General features: G+C 41.1%; 1 protein-coding gene across 3 annotated transcripts in view; it reads right to left on the bottom strand.

The window, feature by feature from the left end:
* CCDC88C (coiled-coil domain containing 88C) overlaps positions 1-20,639 on the bottom strand; it is a 221,126-nt gene that overhangs the window by 46,699 nt on the left and 153,788 nt on the right. For all 3 annotated transcript variants that reach the window (XM_072625525.1, XM_072625526.1, XM_072625527.1), the window contains 7 exons: positions 20,431-20,568; positions 17,186-18,256; positions 16,000-16,127; positions 14,195-14,336; positions 13,236-13,424; positions 12,579-12,740; positions 10,052-10,329 (listed from right to left, as the gene is read on the bottom strand). In XM_072625525.1, the coding sequence (XP_072481626.1) occupies positions 10,052-10,329; positions 12,579-12,740; positions 13,236-13,424; positions 14,195-14,336; positions 16,000-16,127; positions 17,186-18,256; positions 20,431-20,568 (2,108 nt within the window). The remainder of the gene's footprint in view (positions 1-10,051; positions 10,330-12,578; positions 12,741-13,235; positions 13,425-14,194; positions 14,337-15,999; positions 16,128-17,185; positions 18,257-20,430; positions 20,569-20,639) is intronic.

Below are 20,639 nucleotides of genomic sequence, written 5' to 3' on the forward strand. Positions count from 1 at the left end.
ATGATAAAAGACTAGAATAGTTAGGGTGATGTCAAACTGAATTCCAGACAAAGGAGTTGGAAGTTGAAGATTAATCTACAGTGATCCTGGGAAAGACCTGGGGGAGGGAGGCGGCAGAAAAGTGGACATGAGGCCTAATTAGGAGGTTATTTCAATTATCCAGGGTAATAATAACTAGATCCTATATGAATGGGTGGTAGTGAGAAAGAGATTTGTGTGGAAGTGAAAGTGGTTATCATGAGAACCTGGTAACTAAAAAACATATGAGATGAGAGAAAGGTGATTTGTTAATCACTTACTATGTTCCAGGCACTGCAACAAACACTTTACAAATATGTACTCACTCGATCCTCACGATAACCCTGGGAAGCGATAGCTATTATTATCCCCATTTTACAGCTGAAGAAACTAAGGCTGTGACTTGCCCACGGTGACACAACTATTCGTATCACTGAGAGAAGCAGTCCAATCAGAAAGTATAACTGGTAAAAAGTGGTTTCTAGAAACTCATACACACAAGTCCATAAAACAGGTATAGAGTCTGGCTTCAGTGACGGATTTCCCTTAGTCCATATGACTCAGTTCAGACCTCTAAACCAGGGAGTTCTATACCTGGGGTCCATGAATTTATTTTTTAAAATTTATTAAGCTTTACTGATGTGTTCTGTTTCTGTATTACAAATATTTGTAGATGAATCCACTTTGTGAGTGGTCTCTTCTAATGAAGTAAAACAATTAATTAAAACTGTTAATAGTAATAACATAATAGTACAGTGATCTTTATATGGAAGTGTATGTAACACTTCACATCTGGAGCACTACTTTCCTTTTAAAAAAATTAACAGAAACTTCTTTTTTGTCTCGTGCCCTTCACCCCTGGGGGGGGGGGGGGGGCGGAACGACGACATTCTTATAAATATGTATAGTCAAGTGAAATAAATTCCTTCAATGGCTATATATTTATATGTATACATACATACATACATATATACACACACATACAAACACATACATTCACATGCATGTGTGTAGATATATGTATATGTAGATATGAATTCATTATGTATATGTGTCTGTAAGTCTCATTCTGCACCCTAAATCTTTCCCGTTCCTGCCTTTCAATAACTAGTTTCCTTTGTAATCCTATCTTTTAGCTACATAAAAACATTCTGAGGGGTCTGTAGGCTTCATCAGATTGCCAGAGGGGTCTGTGAGACACACAAAAAGGCCAAGGACCTGCCCTCAATCCAGTCTATTCCTAATTAAGAATCCCACTCCTTTTGAGCAGGGCTTGTTTTGTCTGGCACATGGTAAGCACTTAATAAGTAGGTTTTGATTTATTGGTCAGAGCTGAGCTGCTTCTTCAGCTTCAGAAGTATTGCAGGAGTGTCACCTGACTCTTCACTATCCGTCACCCCCCTAAATATAATCTGTGGGCAATGCCCCCTGTTCTCTCACACTTCCACCACTCTGGTGCAGGCCTGGACTATTGCACTAGCCTCCTGGTGGGTTTGCCTGCCTCAAGTCACTCTCCACTACAATCTACCCTCCACTCAGCTGTCAAAGTACCATATCACTCCCTACTCAATAAACTCCAGTGGCTCAGATCCCCTCCTGGATCAAATACAAAATCCTCTGGTGTTCAAAGCCCTATCCCTCACCCTTTTCCAGTCCTCTCACACCTTACACTGCCCCCACGCACTCTGATCCAGTGACACTGACCTCCTTGACTTTCCTCAAACAAGACTCTCCACCTCCTGACTGCCTACTAGACTCTGCTTCCTCATACCCACTCCCTGGCTTCCTTCAAGTCTCAGCTAAAATCCTACCTCTACAGGAAGTTTCTACATTCTTTTCATTCTGGTGTCTGCTTTCTAGTTTATCTTACATATAGCTTGTTTGTACACAATTATTCCATGCTGTCTTCTCTACTGGGTTGTGATCTAACTTTAGTGCTTACTACAGTTCCTGGCACACAGTAAATGTGTAATGTATAAACTTGAAATCCTCCCCTGAACTAAAGTCTTTTAAAATTATCTTCCTCATTTACTTTGAATGCTTGACTATTCTAAGCTTGTCCTTTCCTCTAAATCTGAGAACTGTGTAGAGTCTCCAGGGGGAGACAGAGATTTCTCACTTATCTGTAAGTCACTTACATGAATGAAAAAGCATTTATCAAGTGCTTTCTTTGGACCAAGCCCAGGGCTAAGCACGGGGATATAAACAGAGGAGGAAAACATCAGGCAAGCCTAAGAATCTCAGGTTCAGATATTATGTGATACAGTGTATCTAGAATGAGGAGCCTTGGGTTCAAGTCAAAAATCTAAAACTTACAAAGCCCAGAACTTTGGTTAGGATTCTAAGATGAGAAAGTGGAAGGGTCAAAGGAGCCCTCTAATTCAAACATCTTATTTAACAGATGAGGAAACTGAGGCTTTAAAAAAAAAAGATAAAAAGCCTTGCCCAAGGACAAACAGGAAATTTGAGCTAAGGCTCCAATTCGAGGCTTCTGGTTCCAAATTCAGCATTCTTTCAATTAGTTCATCTCTCTGAGTTTTAGTCTCCTGCTCTATAAAATGGAGATAAACTGTCATACAAACTTAACCCCCAGGGCTGCTGTGAGGAAAGCATCTTTCTTTTTCTTTTGTAAATAGTATTTTTCTTTTTCCAATTTACATGTAAAGAGAGTCTTCAACATTCATTTTTTATAATATTTTGAGTTCCAAATTTTGTTCCCTCCCTCCAGCCTCCCCAAGATAGCAGCCATCTGATACAGGTTATACATGTGTGATCATATTAACCATGTTTCCACGTTATAGTCATGTGAAAGAAGAAACAGAACAAACGAGAACATGGGGGAAAAGTGAAAATAGTATGCTTTGATCTGCATTCAGACTCCACAGTTCTTTCTCTGGATGTGGATGGCAAGAAAAGCACTTTTCAATATACTAAGGCAATACATAAAAATCATATACAGGGAAGGACAATTTGCCACTATGGGCAAAGAAAATTATTTTAAACACACAAGTATCAACAGGTTTCCTTGTCTTCTCCTTCTCAGTACTAACTGGTCCTTTGGCTGAATTACAATCTACAGAGAGTGAGTGGCAAATGGAACAGACTCAAAGAAATACCAAAGTTTGATAAAGTTACCTCAACCTCCTAAAATCAAGGGGGTTTTTTTCTTCCTGGTCTCCTCTAAGGACTTATAAAAGTTTAACTGGCTTCCTGAGATCTTCCCTATCACTCCCTCCTAGCAGCAGGAAAGTGTCAGGTCCAGAAAGAATACAAGATTAGGGGTGGGTCAGGGATGACGCAGAAAGCTTTTTTCACACATGGAGGTGCCTTGCACCTCTCCTCCTGTCTCAGGGTTTCACTGGGCCATGTGTGCTCAGCCCAGAGACCAGGCCGGTAAGTGATCAGGAAGCCAACTTCCCTGACAAAGACCACCCACAGTGTTGCCATGGTGACTCAACCTCTTGCCCGCCCACAGAGCCACCACACCACTTGTCACTGACACCAATTCCGTCCTCAGGTCTTTGGCTAAAGTATTTTTTTTTTTTTGTTACAGGGGCATCAATTGATCACAAGTGGTTTAGAAACAGATGCTCAAGGGAGCTCTTTGTAATAACCCTGTAGACAGTAGCCTCAGGATAACAAAACTTTCCCACGTGTAAACTATTCATCAGTCAACAAGAATTTATGAAATGGCTACTATGTGACAGGCACCCTACAGTGTGACAGACACTGTGCTAAGAAAAGAAGATATAAAGAAAGGTAAAAGAGTCTCGAGTCTCTGATCTCAAGGTGTCTGCATTCTAATGGTGGTGACCCCATGTACAAGCAAGATATAGCTAGGATAACCAGCAGAGGTAAGGCACTGGTACTAAGAAATGCTTTTACAATCCAAAAAAATAAAATGGGCATCTAGGTGATACAGTGAATAGAGTGACATGCCTGGAATCAGGAAAACTCATCTTCATGAGTTCAAATGAACTCAGAACACTTACTAGTTGTGTGACCTTGGGTAAGTCACTTAACCCCATTTGCCTCAGTTTTCTCATCTGTAAAAGGACTTGGAGAAGGAAATGACAAATCATTCCAGTTATCTCTGCCAAGAAAATCCCAAATGGGATCACGTCAGACACGACTGATTCTACATGAATGTGGAAAAATAAGTCTATGACAAGTAAAGGAGACAATGAAGCGGAGTGGCCTCTAACCCCAGGCCCCATCTAATTCCTATAAGCATACCTTGCACACAGCAGCTGCACAGGGAATATTTTCTGAAGCAGAATACTCTAATCCTAGGACTGGCTCCACCATTTGTCTCAGACAAATGACTTCTAAGCCTCAATTTCCTCATCCATAAAACAGAGATAATATTTATTGCTATCTACTTTATTATATTATTGCAAAGACAATCAAAACATAAACCTCAAAGTCCAATATAAATTTAATTATCTTCTCAGGAAGTTCCATATTTAAGCATCCTGGAGGAAGGAGGGAAGAAAAGAAACCAGTATTTCTTAAACACCTACTGTTTAAGAAAAGTGCTTTACAAAATATTATTTCATTAGATTTTCACAACAACCCTGAAGCTATTATAATCGGTCCACATTTTATAATTGTGGAAACTTTGGCAAACAGAGGTTAAGTGGATTGTCCAGGATTACACAGTACCTCCAGTGAGATGTGAATTTGGGTGCTCCTGACTTCAAGCCCTACTTGTCATCACCTAGCTGCCTCAAGAGAGATGGTAATTCTTTCCATTTTATTACTGAGATTTCTCCTGCATCCAAATTCAAAGGTCACAAAAATCAGAGTTTAGAAGCTGGTAGACACGTCTCAGTGGCCATCTAGTCCAACCTATAAAGCAAAAGAATCTCCACATATAACACATCTGACAAGTGGTCATCTAGCTTTTGCTTGAAGACCTATCTAGGAAAGGGAATCCCCACCAACCTTCGATACAGCCTATTCTACTTTGGGTCATCTCTAATTGTTAGGACTCCCTTAAGCACCCATTTGGGAAGACTGGATGATGGAAAGACCAACCAAGTTGGGTTGTTGCCTTCTAATCTTGACCCTCCCCAGGAACAAGGGCTGTTTCTGAACCCATCTGAGACTGCTAGGCAATGAGAAGCTCCACCACCACTCAGGATTCTGAATGAGATGAGTCATCACAATGAAACTCTCCTTTCTGAGGAGATAGTGGACCACTTCCTTGCTATGCACCCTGTAGCTGAGCTTTCCTTTATGTGCTACATACCCCAGTGAGCTCCATGGCAGTAGAGAAAATATCGCTTTTTCCCTCTTTGTATCTCCAATCTTAGCACAATGTATGGCACAATGTAAGTGCTTATTGATTGACTGACAGGTTGAAAGGTTTAGAGTACAGGCCCTGAAATGGACTCTGGGCCTGTCATCTAAGGGTCAGTCTAGTTAAATCAGGAGAATCTCACCATTAGATGGCTGTAGGGAGATGAACTTTTGGTCACAGCAACTCCTGAAGGCCACTTACTTGGGAGAGATGATGACCTATTCTAACGAGCTGAGAAATGACACAAAAGCAGGAATCCACTGAAAAAATAAGACATTGGGCACTACAGAATAGATCCCTTTCTTTAAGTATCTTATATTGTAATAGAAGGAGAGAAGAAGGTATACACATAACTGATAGTAGGAAGGTATAACCATAAAGGGAAAGTCCAGGCAAAGGATGATTAGAAATTTGGGGAGGGAGGGCTCACTTTGAACTCAGGGGCCAAGGAAGGTTTCCTGGAGAAGGTGACGCTTGAGCTTGGCTGGAAGGAAAAAAGAAATTTCAATAGGAAGAAATGGTGAGAGTCCATTCAAGGGATGCAGGGAGGGGAAGAGGGAAGGAGGAGGCCGATAGAAATGAGGCATGATATATGGAAATGGGAAGAACAGCAGATGGAGTGTGGTCCAATTGGGCTAGAACGCAGTCTATGGGAAAGTGTCATGAGAAGGCTGGTAATGTGGGTTAGGAATGGATTGTGGAGAATCTTCACTGTCAGGGTTATTCTGTAGAAAATGAAGAAGGAAGGAGAAAGAAGAAGAAAATGACTAATTAAAGCAAAAAGGAGACAGTGAGAGCTGTGCTTGGGGAAGATTTCTTGGGCTAGAGTATAAAAAATGGAGTGAAAATGGGACTGGAGGTAGCCAGGCAGACAGAGTGCGGGTTCTGGAGATTGGACAACCTGAGTCACCTGCCTCAGACATTTATCATCATTCATCCTCAGTTTCTTCATCTGTAAAATCAGGTTAATTACAGGGTTGTTGCAAGACTGTAAGATAGCAAATGTAACGTGCTTTGGCAATCTTTAAAGTGCTCTATGAATGCTAACTAGCGTAACCATTGTTACTTTACTAGCTGGGGTGGTGTGAGTGGCAAAAGAGTAGACTGGTAATAAAGAACACGAGAAAACTGAGAAGAGAGAGCTCCTATTCTCTACAGATTATCCAGATTTGCATTTTATTGCTTCCATCTCAGAGCTGGTGAGGGTTTTACTGATTATTGGGAAAATTCATGGAACCTAAGATGATAGGAAATGCAGTGAAGAAGGAGAGGTGAAACTGGGGGAGGCAGAGGGAAGAAGGCAAGAGAGGACAACTCATTGTCTGGTGAAGAAGCTAGCCGACGCAAACGATTATTTCCAAAGCTTACAGAGTGACTAAAGCTTTATGAGGTACATGATGAACAGGATCTCATTTGATCCTGGGAGCAGCCACACTGGTAGCTTGATTATCCTAGAGGAAATTAAGGGTTGGAGGTAAAGTGACTTGAAGGTCAACATGATGGTCAGGGGGTCTAGTCCTGGAGTTAGAAGAACCTAGTTCAAATTCTGCCTCAGACATGTACTAGAGTGAGTGACTTCATCTCTCAGAGCCTCAGTTTACTCATGTATAAAATGGGGATAATAATGACACCTACCTTGACAAGGTTGTTATGAGGACCAAATGAGAAAATGTCCATAAAACAATCTGTAAACCTTTCAACTACTATGAACGTTAGCTACAAAAATTATATTTTAAAGACTCATCCAAAGTTATATAAGTGAGGAGCTGAGATCTGAATCCAGAGCTTTAGGTTCTAATTTTTTGGGGGGGAGGGGGTGGAAGTTCAATGCTATCTGGAGACTTTTTCCCCATGGCAGGGGGAGGGGAAGAAATATGAGGCAAGAAAATAAAGACTAATAAGGGAGGGGTGGAAGGGTAAAGGTGGGGTTCAGTACCTGTGTGCCAGCCACCAAACTGTAATTGATTAGAAGAACATATATTAACTATTAACTTTTCTAAGCAATAGAGACTCTTGCCAGCATCAGGGAAATCAGAGCATGGTAGAAGTAACTGGCCTTAAGCCAAAGACAAATCAGCCAGTGTTCCATGTCTGGCACATACGCTGGCGATTGTCAACCCCTCTCATAGAGTGAGGGAGAAGAAAAGCTCTGATTTCTAACCTGCCAGGGCCTGACTTTACTTCCAGTTGGGTCCAAGAGGAGCAAATGGTTTAAAATATACAGGCATTCAGCAAATGCTTACCAGGGATGTATTAGGGCAGCTAGGTGGTGCAGTGGTTAGAGAACCAGTGCAGGAGTCAGGAGGACCTAAGTTCAAATCTCACCTCAGACACTTGACACTCACTAGCTGTGTGACCTTGGGCAAGTCACTTAACCCCAACTGCCTCATCCTGGGTCATCTCCAGTCATCCTGATGAGTATCAGGTCACTGGATTCAGATGGCTTTGAAGGAGAAGTAAGGCTGGTGACCTGCACAGCCCTCCCTCACTCAAAACAAAGTCAAGTGCAAGTCATGTCACCATTTCTCTGATGGCATGGTCTTCTTTGGCAACAAAGGATGAACATACACACCAGGAATGTATTAAGTGAAAGGTACTACATATTGTAAAGGATGGCAAAGATATCATGGGCATGGTTCCTGTCCTCGAGGAGTTTATAAATTATCTTCAAAAGATCAAATGAGATTACACACATAGAGTTTTGCAAACCTTAAGGCACTACATAAAAGCTAGTTATACGAAAAGGGTACGTGTGCTATCCATATATCCATATCTATTTATAGCACTTGAGGGTTTTTGCTCTTGTTTAGTCATTTCAGTTCTGACTCTGGGTGACCCCACTTGGGATCTTCTTGGCAAAGATACTGGAGTGGTTTCATTTCCTTCTCCAGTTCATTTTACAGATGAGGAAACTGAGGCAAACAGGGTAAAGTGACTTGCCCAGGGTCACTCAGCTAGTACGTGTTTGAGGCTGGATTTGAACTTAGGTCTTCCTGACTCCAGGCCCAGCACTCTGTCCACCGCACCACCTAGCTGCCTTATTTGAGGGTTCACAAAGTGCTTTATGCTAATTATCTTACTTGATATAAAATAGCAAATGTCCAACAAGTGAGTGACAGACAAGCATTCAGGGAAAAAGAAGGGTGACTTCAGAGACAGAATTTCAAGGTGTGAAGCGACCTCAAAGGTCAGTCGGTCCAGCATAACTCAGAGAAATTCACTCAACAACCTCTCCAACAAATGAAATGCTCGTGAAAATTGCATCTGAAGACCTCCAGTTAACTATGAACTCAATCCTTTCTATGATCACTCATTCTACTTCTGGAGCAACTCTGAAGTGTTCTCAAGTTTTTCCTTAAATTATTCCAAAACCTGCCTCTACAACTTCCACAATTTTGATTTCTAATACTTTTCTCTGGGACGAAATAGAACAAGACTAATTCCAATTCCTCCTGCATCTTCAAACACTTAATAATAGCTAATGCTTATACAGCACCCACTATGTGTCAGGTTCTGTGCTACGCACTTTACAATTATAATCTCCTTGGATCCTCACCAATAACCCTGGGAGGTAGATGCTCTCATTGTCCCCATTTCATAAATGAGGAAATCGGGGCAAACAGGGGTTAATAAGTGACCTTCCCAAAGTTACACAGCTAGTAAATGTCTGAGTTTGAACTTAGGTCTGATTCTAGGCCCAGTGCTCCAACACTACATACACACATGCATGCATGTATATATACAGGCACATAGGTATGTAGGTGTGTGTATATGTACGTGTATCATAAACCACACGTATATACATATGTATATAATATGCCTATCATAAACATGACTGCCATGCTTATTTCCCCATCCTCCCCTTGCCCCTCAGGTAAAATCTCTTCTCCAAAGTCATCAACTCTATTTTCTTTGACCAGTCCTCATGGAGCACAGTTTCTAGTCCCTCCCTTCTGAATAAAATCCAGTTCCTCAATGTTCTTTCTAAAATGTGATGCTTAATAGAATGTTTTAATGGGGGGGAGTCAGAGATGGTTTCCCACTAATATTAGCTGTGGATCAAGGACAAATTCTATGAGTACAATTTGTCATCTGTAAAATGCGGATGATAATAACACCAGAAAGACCTCTCTCCCAAGGACTGTTGTAAGGCTCAAAAGAAATAACCTATTTAAAGTGCTCTGCTTTATATAAAAGTCAGTTACTATTTTAAGAATCAAAGGACTGAACTTGGGATTGGGAGAGACATACATTTGAATTACAACTCAGATACACATTAGCCATGTGAACATAGGTCATTCACTTCACTTAATACTTAATGAGATTAATAACTCATTTCACTTAATAAGGTAAAAATAATGAAAATGCTAATTCATTTAACTTAATAATATAATATTATTAATTCATTTCATATAAAATTAATAATGAAAATAATTCATTTCTCTTAATAATAAGATAATTATATGGGAACAATTCATTTCACTTAAGAGAACAAGAATAATTAATCATTATAACTATTAACACCTGTACCTCATAGGGTTGCTTTGAGGACTGAATGAGAGAGGTATCTAAGGCAAAGTCAGCTTTTGTTACTATTACAGAGGATGATGCTGGAGAAGGAAGCTGTCTGAGACAGATCCTCCCTTTCAAACCTCTCCAGACTCCAAATGAGGCCCCTCTACCCTCAGTGCTTTCTGGCGGGGTCTGGGCTTATCTCCAGATCCTGACCTGTCTCCCAGCTCCTTGTGTTCCATTTCCAGATTCTTGTGCAGGGTCTTCAGGCAGCTGTGCTGATGTATGAGCATCTCATACTCCGTGGACTGCCGCTCATGCAGGGAGCTCAAGTGCTCATGGTCCTGAAGCAGTGAGTCATAGGCCATCATCAACTGCTCCTTTTGCTTCAGCAGGTTTTCATTCTCATTCTCCTTCATCCCCTGCTGATTTTGGAGCAAAGTGTACTGGGCCGTGAGAGAAGAATTCTGAGAGCTCAGGGTCGAGTTCTCCACCTTTAGAGAAAGAAAAGACATGGCGCCTTGCTCTTAGATGAGATGGAGATGACACTTGATGGAAGCATGATGAACTCATGTACACTATAGCTACTTCACAACACAATAGCCAGACTCACTGAGATGGACTTAACCACAAACTGGATCCCCTCATCCCTTTAGTCAGGAGTGAGGGGCATTAAATTCTGGTCCTAACAAAGTGTTTCTCCAAGGAAACCTTGGTAGGTAATACATCCCTGCATCTCCTAATAAGCTAGACTGGAGAGCTGAATTCACTCCCAACACAACCATCTCCACAAAGGTACAATTCTCATGGTTATGGAGGTTTTTCTTACATCAAATCTATATCTGACTCTCTGCAACTTCTACTAATAAATGCTCCTAGTTCTGAACTAGGGAAGGATCAAGACAACTTTTCAAATATATGAAGAGAACTTTTATGGTCTCCCCTCCACCCAATACAGTCTCTTTTCTAGGCTAAAAATTCTGAATTCTTTGAAATCACCCTTCTATCACCTGAATTTGAAGCTCTTCATTATAAGACTTCTTCCAGCTTATCAAATGTCCTCTTAAATTTGCAGCCTAGAATATAGTATCCCAGACACTTTTCAATCAGGACAGATCATACCAAGACTCTCAGCACTGGCATAGTGGAGGGAATATTGGCTTTGGAGAAAGAGGACATGGGTTCAATCCCCCAGTCTTGACAGAGCCTGTATAACCCCAGATAAGTGACTTAATATCCCTGAGCCTCAGTTTCTTTACTTGTAAAAAGAGAGGGTTGGACTGAATGACCACCTCTTCTAGTCCTAGATCTATGACCTTACTAAGAGGGCTGCTATCACCCTAACTCATATCAAGTTTACAGTCAAATAAAATCCTTAGAATTTTTTTTTCTATTCACCTTTTTTTATTCAATTTTTTAGTCAACACTTTTCACCTCATATTTGTGAAGCTGGCTTTTTGAACCCAATGGTTCATCGTCATTATAGATAATCTTCCTGGATTTGTCCACTGTTCCAGCCTGTCAATATCTTTTTGCATTCTGACTCTGTGGTCTAATATTTTACATATTATTCCTAACTTCTGTGACTTGAAAATCTGAAAGGCACGGCATCTATACCTTTACAGAAGGCACTAGTGAAAAACATTCAACAGCAGAGCTGTGGGGCACTCCACAGCCGACCTCCTTTCCAGCTGATCTTAATCTATCAATAACCAACTTCTCTTTTGCTCCGGCCATTCTACTAGTCCCAAAATTGGAAGGCATCTGGGAGATCACAAGATTGATTGGAAAGGGTAAGGACCTAGGAGTCATCTAATTCACTGAGAACCCACTCAGGGGCTCAGTGAGGTCAAAAATATTTTCACAATAATACCAAAATGTTTTAATTTCTAATACGGGAAATATCAGTACTGGTAATGAGGTGGCACAATGAGCACTGGGTCTGGAGTCAGGAAGACTCTTCTTCTTGAGGTCAAATTCCGCTTCAGACATTTACTAGCTGTTCAACCCTGTGCAAGTCATTTAACCCTGCTGGCCTCAGTTTCCTCATCTGTAAAATGAGATAGAAAAGGAAATGGCAAACCACTTCAGTATCTTTGCCAAAAGAAACCAAAATGTCGCCAGGAAGAGTCAAACATGACTGAGAAATGACTGAACGTCTTCAAATAGTAATAGATGTAACCCATATAAACAAGAGGGGTGTCAGTAATTTTTTAGAGTGAAGAGAGTCATGAGACCAAAACTTTTGAGACTTATTATCCATTCTCTATTTTTTAAGTGAGGCCTCAGAAAGGTTAAGGGACTTGATTCAAGGTCACACTGGTAGGAGAACTGGGACTAGAACTCAGGGTTCTTGATTCCAAATCCAAGAGACTTCCAATCTTATACAATCTCCATCTAAAAATGATGATCATAAGAACTAATATTTATGAAGTGCCTACTATGTATCAGACACTAACATTTGGTCCTTACAACAATCCTGACAGGTGGGTGTAATTGTCATCCCCATTTTACAGATCAGGAAACTAAGGAAGAGAGAGAAGTTGAGTGACTTGCCCAAGGTGACACAGATAGTGGGTGTCTGAGGCCAGAGGTGAGCTTAGATCTTCTTGACTCCATGCCCAGCGCTCTATCCACTGCACTGCACCACCAGCTGTCTCGGTTTCCTGCTATCTGCTTGTCATAACTGGTCTGACTTTTGAGTGAATGATCCCTGCCCTAGTAATATCTCTGCGCCACTGACCTGAAGCTGAGCTGTCTGTGTCTGCAGGACCGTGTTGTGCTCCTGGAGGAAGGCACTCTGCTTTTGAAGAGTCAAGACCTGGTTACTGAAGGTCATGTTCTGTGTCTCCAAATGCTTGAGCTGTTCCTTGAGCAGCTGTTTCTCGGTGTGAAGGGCGGCATTCTAGAGCAGAGGCACAAACCCCATGTTAATGCAATTATTAGAAAACAGAACCCTACGGGAAATGCTAACTGATCACAAGTATCCTCTGAATAATGAATCTCCAGCAAAAGACACTCTTGGATCCTTAAGGCAGATTGAAGGGGTGACATCATGAGCCTGCAGCAGGCTCTCTTTGGAGAACCTGCAACTCACGGAGTAATAGTAGAAATAATAGTAAGGGAAGGAAGAGAAGGGAAATAGAAGAGGGAGAAGGAGGAGGAAAGAAAAATAAATTAGTGTTAAAAATAACTTCCAGAAGTGAAAACCAGGCCAGACTAGCTTTGTACTTCTGGTGTGCTCCAACAAGCAATACTGACATCTCGGCCAGGTCCAATGAAAGGCAGGAGAGAGACCACAAAGTCTATCGTGGGAATAAAGAAAGGAAATCACATCTTGGGATAGGAGCAGAGCAGCCAATAGGGAAAGGAATCAGGATTGAAGTCCAGAAAGACTTACATTCCTTTCCAATTCTATGGCTCTGTCCTTGACTTTCAACAGCTCCATGGTGGTTTCGTGGTGGCCGGACTCCCAGTTCTCTTTGATCTCGTGGTTGAGGGCTACTTTCCCTCCTGGATGCTTACAAGAGTTCAGCAGCTGTTTTCCTTCTTCCTGGCTCTGCCTGAGTACTTCATATTCTTTCTTTATCTGGAGAGTTCATAAGCAAAAACAGGACTTTAGAAAGAAGTATTCAGGGAAATATGTTTTTCATGACTGCATATGCATGACTTTTATCAAACTGCTCTCAATGAGACGGGAGAGGAGGGAGGATGGGACGGAATTTGGAACCCAAAATTGCAAAAAAAAAAAAAAATGGTTAAAAAATGTTTCACATGTAACTGGAAAAAATATAATTAAAAAAAAGAAAAAGTATGACTACATGCAAACCAAATGTAAGGGTTGGGAATAATCACCCTATCCAGTGTAGATTTCTGAGGCTCATTTAAGTAAGAGAGATGCTCTGTATCCAACTCCTTGGGAAGAATGTGGGAAACAACGATCAAGTGCTTGGGAATTATCAAGCTTTTAATTCCCCCCCTCAAAGTATACAACATAAGGAAGATCAGGACGAGGAATTGATGGGGGGGTGGGGGACAGATGGACTATGGGACGATGACTCCTGCATCTGGAGGACAGCTAGGCAGTGCTAAGGATAATGACAGGTTTGGAGTCAGGAAGACTCAAGTTCAAATCCAGCCTCAGACACTTACTAGCTGTGTGAACCTGGGCAAGTCGCTTCTCCTTGTTTGTCTCAGTTTCCTCATCTTTGAAATGAGGTGGGAAAGGAAATGGCAAACCACTCCAGTATCTTTGCCAAAAAAATAAAATAAAACTAAACCGTAATCGGGTCACAAAGAGTCAGAAGCAACAGAGTAACAACAAATCCTTCACCTCTGAATTCAGAGGATGGGCCTCACCATTTTGAGCTCCTTTTGTAGTTGATGGTTTAAATTAACCGTCCCCTCCATCTGGGCCTGTAAGAACACAATCTTATCTTCTTTCATGGCTAGTGTTGTTCTGAGGGCTGATTCATTTTTGTTCTCCAGTAGTTTATGTTTTCTGAAATCAGAGGACACAATAGCATTACATCCTGCCTCACTCTAAATTATAAAGAGAGTTCAATGGGAAAATTTCCCTCTTGGTCCTTCCTCCCCTCCCTCCTACCACCTTGGCTAATGCCACAATTACCTACGTTTCCTTCCTCCCATTGGCCAGGCTTCCTTGCCTATACTGCACTATTTGGTCCATGTGAAACAAAAGAAAGTCTAAAGCTCACATTACAGAACCTCCTACCTAAGCTGCGTACTGGTGATTCAGAGCTTGCCTCAGACGAAGATTAACAGCATAAGCCTGAATATAACACTGAACCTAAAAGGGCTTCAATTCCCCCAGCTGTAAAATAAAGGGTTTGGACTTTATATTCTCTGAGGTCCCTTCCCACCTCTACATCTGTGACCCTATTTAAGTGTCACTGCTCACTTAATTATAATTCTTATTATCATTACACTATTCTAATCTCTTTGGTGCTCAATTTCCTCATCTGTAAAAACTGCTGGCCTCAGTATAGAGTCCTGGACTTGGAGTCAGGAAGGCCTGAGTTCAAATCATGGGTGTGTGAACCTAATTAAATCATGTAAATTCTCTAAGGCAGAGATTCCTTATCTATAAGTAAGGATGGAAGAAAACAAGCATTTATGAAGCTTGTTCTAGGCACTGTGCTGAATACTTTCCAAATTATCTCATTTGATCCTCACAGCAACCTTGGAGTTTTTTATATATTATATGTTATTTTAATAATAATAACTAACATTTATATAGCACTTACTCTGTGCCAGGCACTCTGCTAACCGTTAAATAATTATCATTTTATTTAATGTTCACAACCCGAGAGGGTTAACAGTAATAGCTAACATTTATACAGCACTTCAACTATGTGCCAGGACGGTACTAAGTATTTTATAATTATTTTTTCATCTGAATCTCACAACGATCATGGGAAATAGGTGCTAGCTATTATTACTGTGCTTTATAGTGGATGAAACCGAGACAGAGGGACATCAAACGACCTCTGCGGGATCACACAGCAAATCAATATCTGAAGCTAAATTTGAACTCAGGGCTTCCTTACTGTGGATCCAGGGCTCTATCCACTGCAATGCCTAGCTGCTCCTAAAATGAGAAGGGTTGGACTGAATGGCTTCTGAGGTCCCTCCCTAGCTTTAGACCTATGATTCGATGCCCAGGTTTACAATTCTAGCTCAATTATAATCCTTGATATGCCCAAGATATTGCGCCTCCTTTTAAGCAACATTATTTTGACAGTTAGTGTTGCAGGATGGCCAAGTTATAAAACTGTCACACCAACAATTAAGAAGAGATTTTAATAGGTATTTAAAATTCCAAGCTATTTATTACTGGGCTCACTTTGGAAGACCCTCAAGGTAGGAGGCTCTGTTCATATGAAACAGGTTCCCAGAGCCCTCTGACCTCTCTGGCAAGCACCCTGACAACAAAGCTCCCGTTTTTATAATGCCCTGAGGTTTACAAACCACCGTCCCCACAGCAAACCCAGTGACCAGAACCATATATGTTTTTTTTTAACACATGCCCTAAAAATCAAAACACAAGGAAAACAAACACTCTGGGTGAATTCTGTGCAACAGATATATTAAACTTCAGACTAAACAGCAGAGGAAGCCACTAAGGGAGTTAATTTCCTCACTTGTCATCATTGCTGTTATCATCGTCCAGCAGGAGGCCTTTGTTCAATCCAAATTTTTCCAATTCTTGGCTCAGCTTGTCCCGCTCACTGGACAACTGCTGGCTCTTCAGTTTCTCAAGGACCAGATCCTGCAGTAACAACATTCATATCATTAACCAAGTAATAGAAGACACAAAGCAAGAGGGGAGATTCACACACATTAACCCATTGTAATTCACACACACACACACACACACACACACACACACACACACACACACACACACACACACACACACACACACACACACACACACACAGCTTCCTGACTCCAAGTCCAGCACCACCCAGCTATCCCAGTGACACACTGTGTGCACCTAACAGATATACTTTGAATGAATAAATGGATTTTGTTGACTGTGTACAATAAATGCCATGTTTATGTTATTTTATCAAAATTATAACCATGTGAATGATAATTGCTCTTACTTCTGCATGTAAATCTCATAACAGCTAACTGTTTATCACAACATCTCTGTGCTAAGTATTATTATCTCCATCTTAACAATGAAGTTCAGAGTTAAAATGGCTTGTCATTGGCCACACGAGCAGTAATTTGAAGAAGTGGGGCTTAAATCTAGAGCTCTGAATCCAAATCTGATGCTTTCCCCACCATTCACTGACTCACTCATGAAACATTAAGTACCTACAGTAGGCAGAATATTAAGCCAGGCACTAGGGGAAATAAAAAGTTTAGAGGGAAGCATGAAGCTTCTCACCTGGTATCTCATACTATTATATCTATTTTCATGTTATCTACTGATCAACTCATAAAGACTGCGTGCTAATCCTTCCAGCTATGAATCTGTAATCCTCATTTGCTTTTAGTTTTCAAAACTAGGTGTTGAACTTATGATTCTAAGCTTAAAGGCTCCAAACCACTTCATCTCCTGAATACGTGGAATAGTCACAAAAGCATCTAGTGACCTAAAGGGTTAAATGAAGTTTTAATTGCATTGCCCTGGACAAAACCTTCAAGGGAGTGTAGAGCACAGCACTTTAAGATTTCTGCCACATACAAGCACTGTCTTTAAGACATTCCAACACCTTTCCTTTGGAGGTGCTTCCCCAAAAGATGAGAGATGAAATAAAATGTTGACTCTCACCAACAGGGCGTATTGTCCCCAAAGCACGTCCATTGGTTTACCTCTCTTAGTGTTGTGAGGGTTCTCATGTGAATGGCGACTTGCTTGGTAAGATCCATGTTGTCCTTTTCTAGTTCTTTCAGCTTAACAGAAGAGTCTTTAAAGCGAGCGATTTCTTTTTCTAGTGTTTTGTTTTCTTTTTCAGTAGCTGCTAATTTCATGGCATTATCATCCAAAATGGCATCTTTGAGTTCCACCTGTTGCCACAGTCGCTTTGTCTCCTTATCCAGCATTTTTTTATCTTTCTCTAACTGCGATACTTCCTGCTCGAGCATCTTCTTATCCTTTTCAAATCGTTCCAGCTGTTTGTTTGTAATCCTCAGCTCTTCCAGATTGCGATGCAGGGTCTGGTTTTGCGTTTCCACCTCCTCGACTTCCTTCTCAAGCTCCTGAGTCTTCCTGTTGCTGGCTTCCAGAATCTGCTGCAGCCTCAGGTTCTCAGCATTGAGACCCTGGTAACTGAGCTCCAGTCTCTCTGACTTCTTGCTCAGGGCTTTCAACAGCTCTATGGTTTTCTGGAGTTCCTCCTTCTCCTTCTCTAGCTCCTTGTTCTCAATCTCAATCTGGGCCATTTTGGCACTTGTGAACTTCATCGTCTCAAGCATCTTCCGCAGCTCCAAGTTCTCTGAGTCAAGCTGTTTGTTGTCACGTTCCAGGCCCTCCAGTTGGACAGAGACGTTCTGCAAGGTGTCCAGTGACTTCCTCAGCTTCCTGTTCTCCAGCTCCAGACCACCATTCTCATTCTCCAAGGCTTCAACTTTCTCTGTAACCATTTTCATGGATGTCATTTTCTGGGTCAACTTTTCATTTTCTCTTTCTAGTCGATGAAGTTCCTTCTCCATTGTCTCCACCCGTTCTACCTTCTCTTTGACGTGCTCCAAATCCTTGTGCAGCTGCTTCTTTTCAAACTCAGTCTTGTTGAGTTTGCTGCCCATCTCTGTGATGGTTTCATGCAGAGATTTGTTTTCTCTTTCAATGTCTTTTACTCGAGCCTCATTACTGACCTGACATCTTTCTCTTAAGGACCAAACTAGCTGATTGAGATGATCCTTTTCTTGTTCAAGGTCCTTTATCTACATAAAAACACAACGAAAAAGGGATAATCCAAGAGAGATTAACTATTGGCTAACATTTACATAGCTCTTTTAGTTTCCCAAAGTGATTTACAAATATTATCTCCCTCATACCTATCAGATTGGCTAACATGACAAAACAGGAAAATGATAAAAACGGGAGATGTAGGAAAATTGGAACACTAATTCATTGTTGGTGGAGTTGTGAACGGAACCAACCACTCTGGAAAGCAATTTGGAACTCTGCCCAAAGGGCTATAAAAATGTGCATACCCTTTGATCCAGGACTTCGAGGGCTGTATCCCAAAGATATTATAAAAATGGGAAAATGACTCACTTGCACAAAAATATTTATAGTAGCTCTCTTTGTGCCAAGTATTGGAAAAATGAAAGGATGCCCATCAGTTGGGCTGAACAAGCTGCGGTATATGAATGTAATGGGATACTATTATGCTATAAGAAATGATGAACAGGTGGACTTCAGAAAAACCTGGAAAGACAGATGCTGAGAGAAATGAGTAGAACCAGGAGAACACTGAACACAGTAACAGCCACAGTGTGCAAGGACTGATTTTGGTAGACTTAGCTCTTCTCAGCAATGCAAGGACCTAAAACAATTCCAAAGGACTCCTGAAGGAAAATGCCATCCACATAGAGAGAAAGAACTATGGAGCCTAAATGCAGAGCGAAACAGACTATTTTCTTTTCTTTCTCATGGTTCCTACCATTCGTCCTAACTCTTCTATACAACACGACTAATGTGAAAATATGTTTAATAGGAATGTATATGTAGATCCTATATCAGACTGCATACAGTCTTAGGGAGGGGGAGAAAATTTAAAACTTATGGAAGTGAATGTTGAAAACTAAAAAACAAAAAACCCAAATATCTCACTTGAGCCTCACATTAATGTTTGGGAGGCAGGCACCACTATACTCCCTATTCTGCAGATGGGTTGAATGAGGTAGAAGGAGTTAAGTGACTTGCTCAGGGTCTTCCAGCTAGTGAGTGTTTGAGACTGGATTTGAACTCGGATCTTCCTCACCCATCTCTCTACTCCACCATCTAGCTGCCTCAGGTTAAATAGGATCACACATCTAGGGCCAGAGGGATTTCAAATGCAATCTAGTCTATCTCTACCATTTTACTGAAACCCTGGGAAATGTGATCTACCCCAAGTCATGTAGATATAATTAATATCAAAAGTATGATGTGAACACAAATGTAAGTTGAAGTTAAATGACCTAGAATTTGGTAGTGATGAGGCATTATAATTACCAAAGACCCAGAGTGAACAGTAGTTCTTAACCTGGGGTCTGCGAATCTGTTCTTTTTTATTTTGTTATAACTACCTGAATATCAATGGCTTCCTGTGCCAATCAACATTTAATAAGCACCTATATGCACTGGCACTGATCACTTACTTTGCCCCATAGGATTAACTTTGTTTTATTTTATGTAATTAAAAACATCGTTGGGGCAGCTAGTTGGCACAGTGAATAGAGCACCAGCCCTAGGGTCTGGAGGACCAGAGTTCAAATTTGGCTTCAGACATTTACCAGCTGTGTGATCCTGGATAAGTCACTTAACCCTGATTGCCAGGGAGGGAAAAAAAAAGACCATTTCAAGCAGGAGTCTACAGGCTTCACCAAACAACCTTCTCACTCAAAAGGGGTCTGGGACATACCAAAAAGTTAAGATCCTCTGCAATAAAGGTAATATCCATATACTTAAAGAAAGGTGAACTGAGAAAATTATGATGGCACAATGGATCTGGAATAAGAAGACGTGTGTTTGAATCCAGCCTCGGGCATTTTAACTCATTCTGGGACTAAGCAAACTGCTTAATCGCCATCTGCCTCAGTTTCCTCAAATGTAAAATGTGGATAATAATCGCAACCATCTCTTAGGGTTTTATGAAAAATATTTGTAAAGTCCTCTGCAAAACTTAAATCATGATATAAATGCAGCCAATGATGATATAATGGGTTAAAATACTTTCTTACCTGAAAATCTAACAGTGGAGAAAAAGGTCTCACCTCTAGAACCCCAGTAAACGATCCAGGAGACGGCTAAAATTTCCCACTGGATTTTGTAGAGCCATGGGAGAAAACATCATGGCATGAACAGAGGGCAAAGGGAAGGCGGCTGACTTTAGCCGGGAGGACTCTACCTGTCTGTCTTTATCAGCCTTCTGTGTCTCCGCGTCATTCTGAAGCTGCTCCTTCTCTCTGATCAGCTCCTCACTGAGGGTCTCCAAATCCTGGTTGCTCTGTTTCTCTCTTTCAAGCTGAGTCTGTAACTTTTCGATCTTCAGCAAGGCCAACAGGCCAACAAAAAGAAAAAAGTCATTACTTACAAAATGTAACAGCCCGTCAAAAA

The sequence above is a fragment of the Notamacropus eugenii genome, chromosome 7 (assembly GCF_028372415.1).
Source record: "Notamacropus eugenii isolate mMacEug1 chromosome 7, mMacEug1.pri_v2, whole genome shotgun sequence".
Classification (NCBI taxonomy): Eukaryota; Metazoa; Chordata; class Mammalia; order Diprotodontia; family Macropodidae; genus Notamacropus; species Notamacropus eugenii.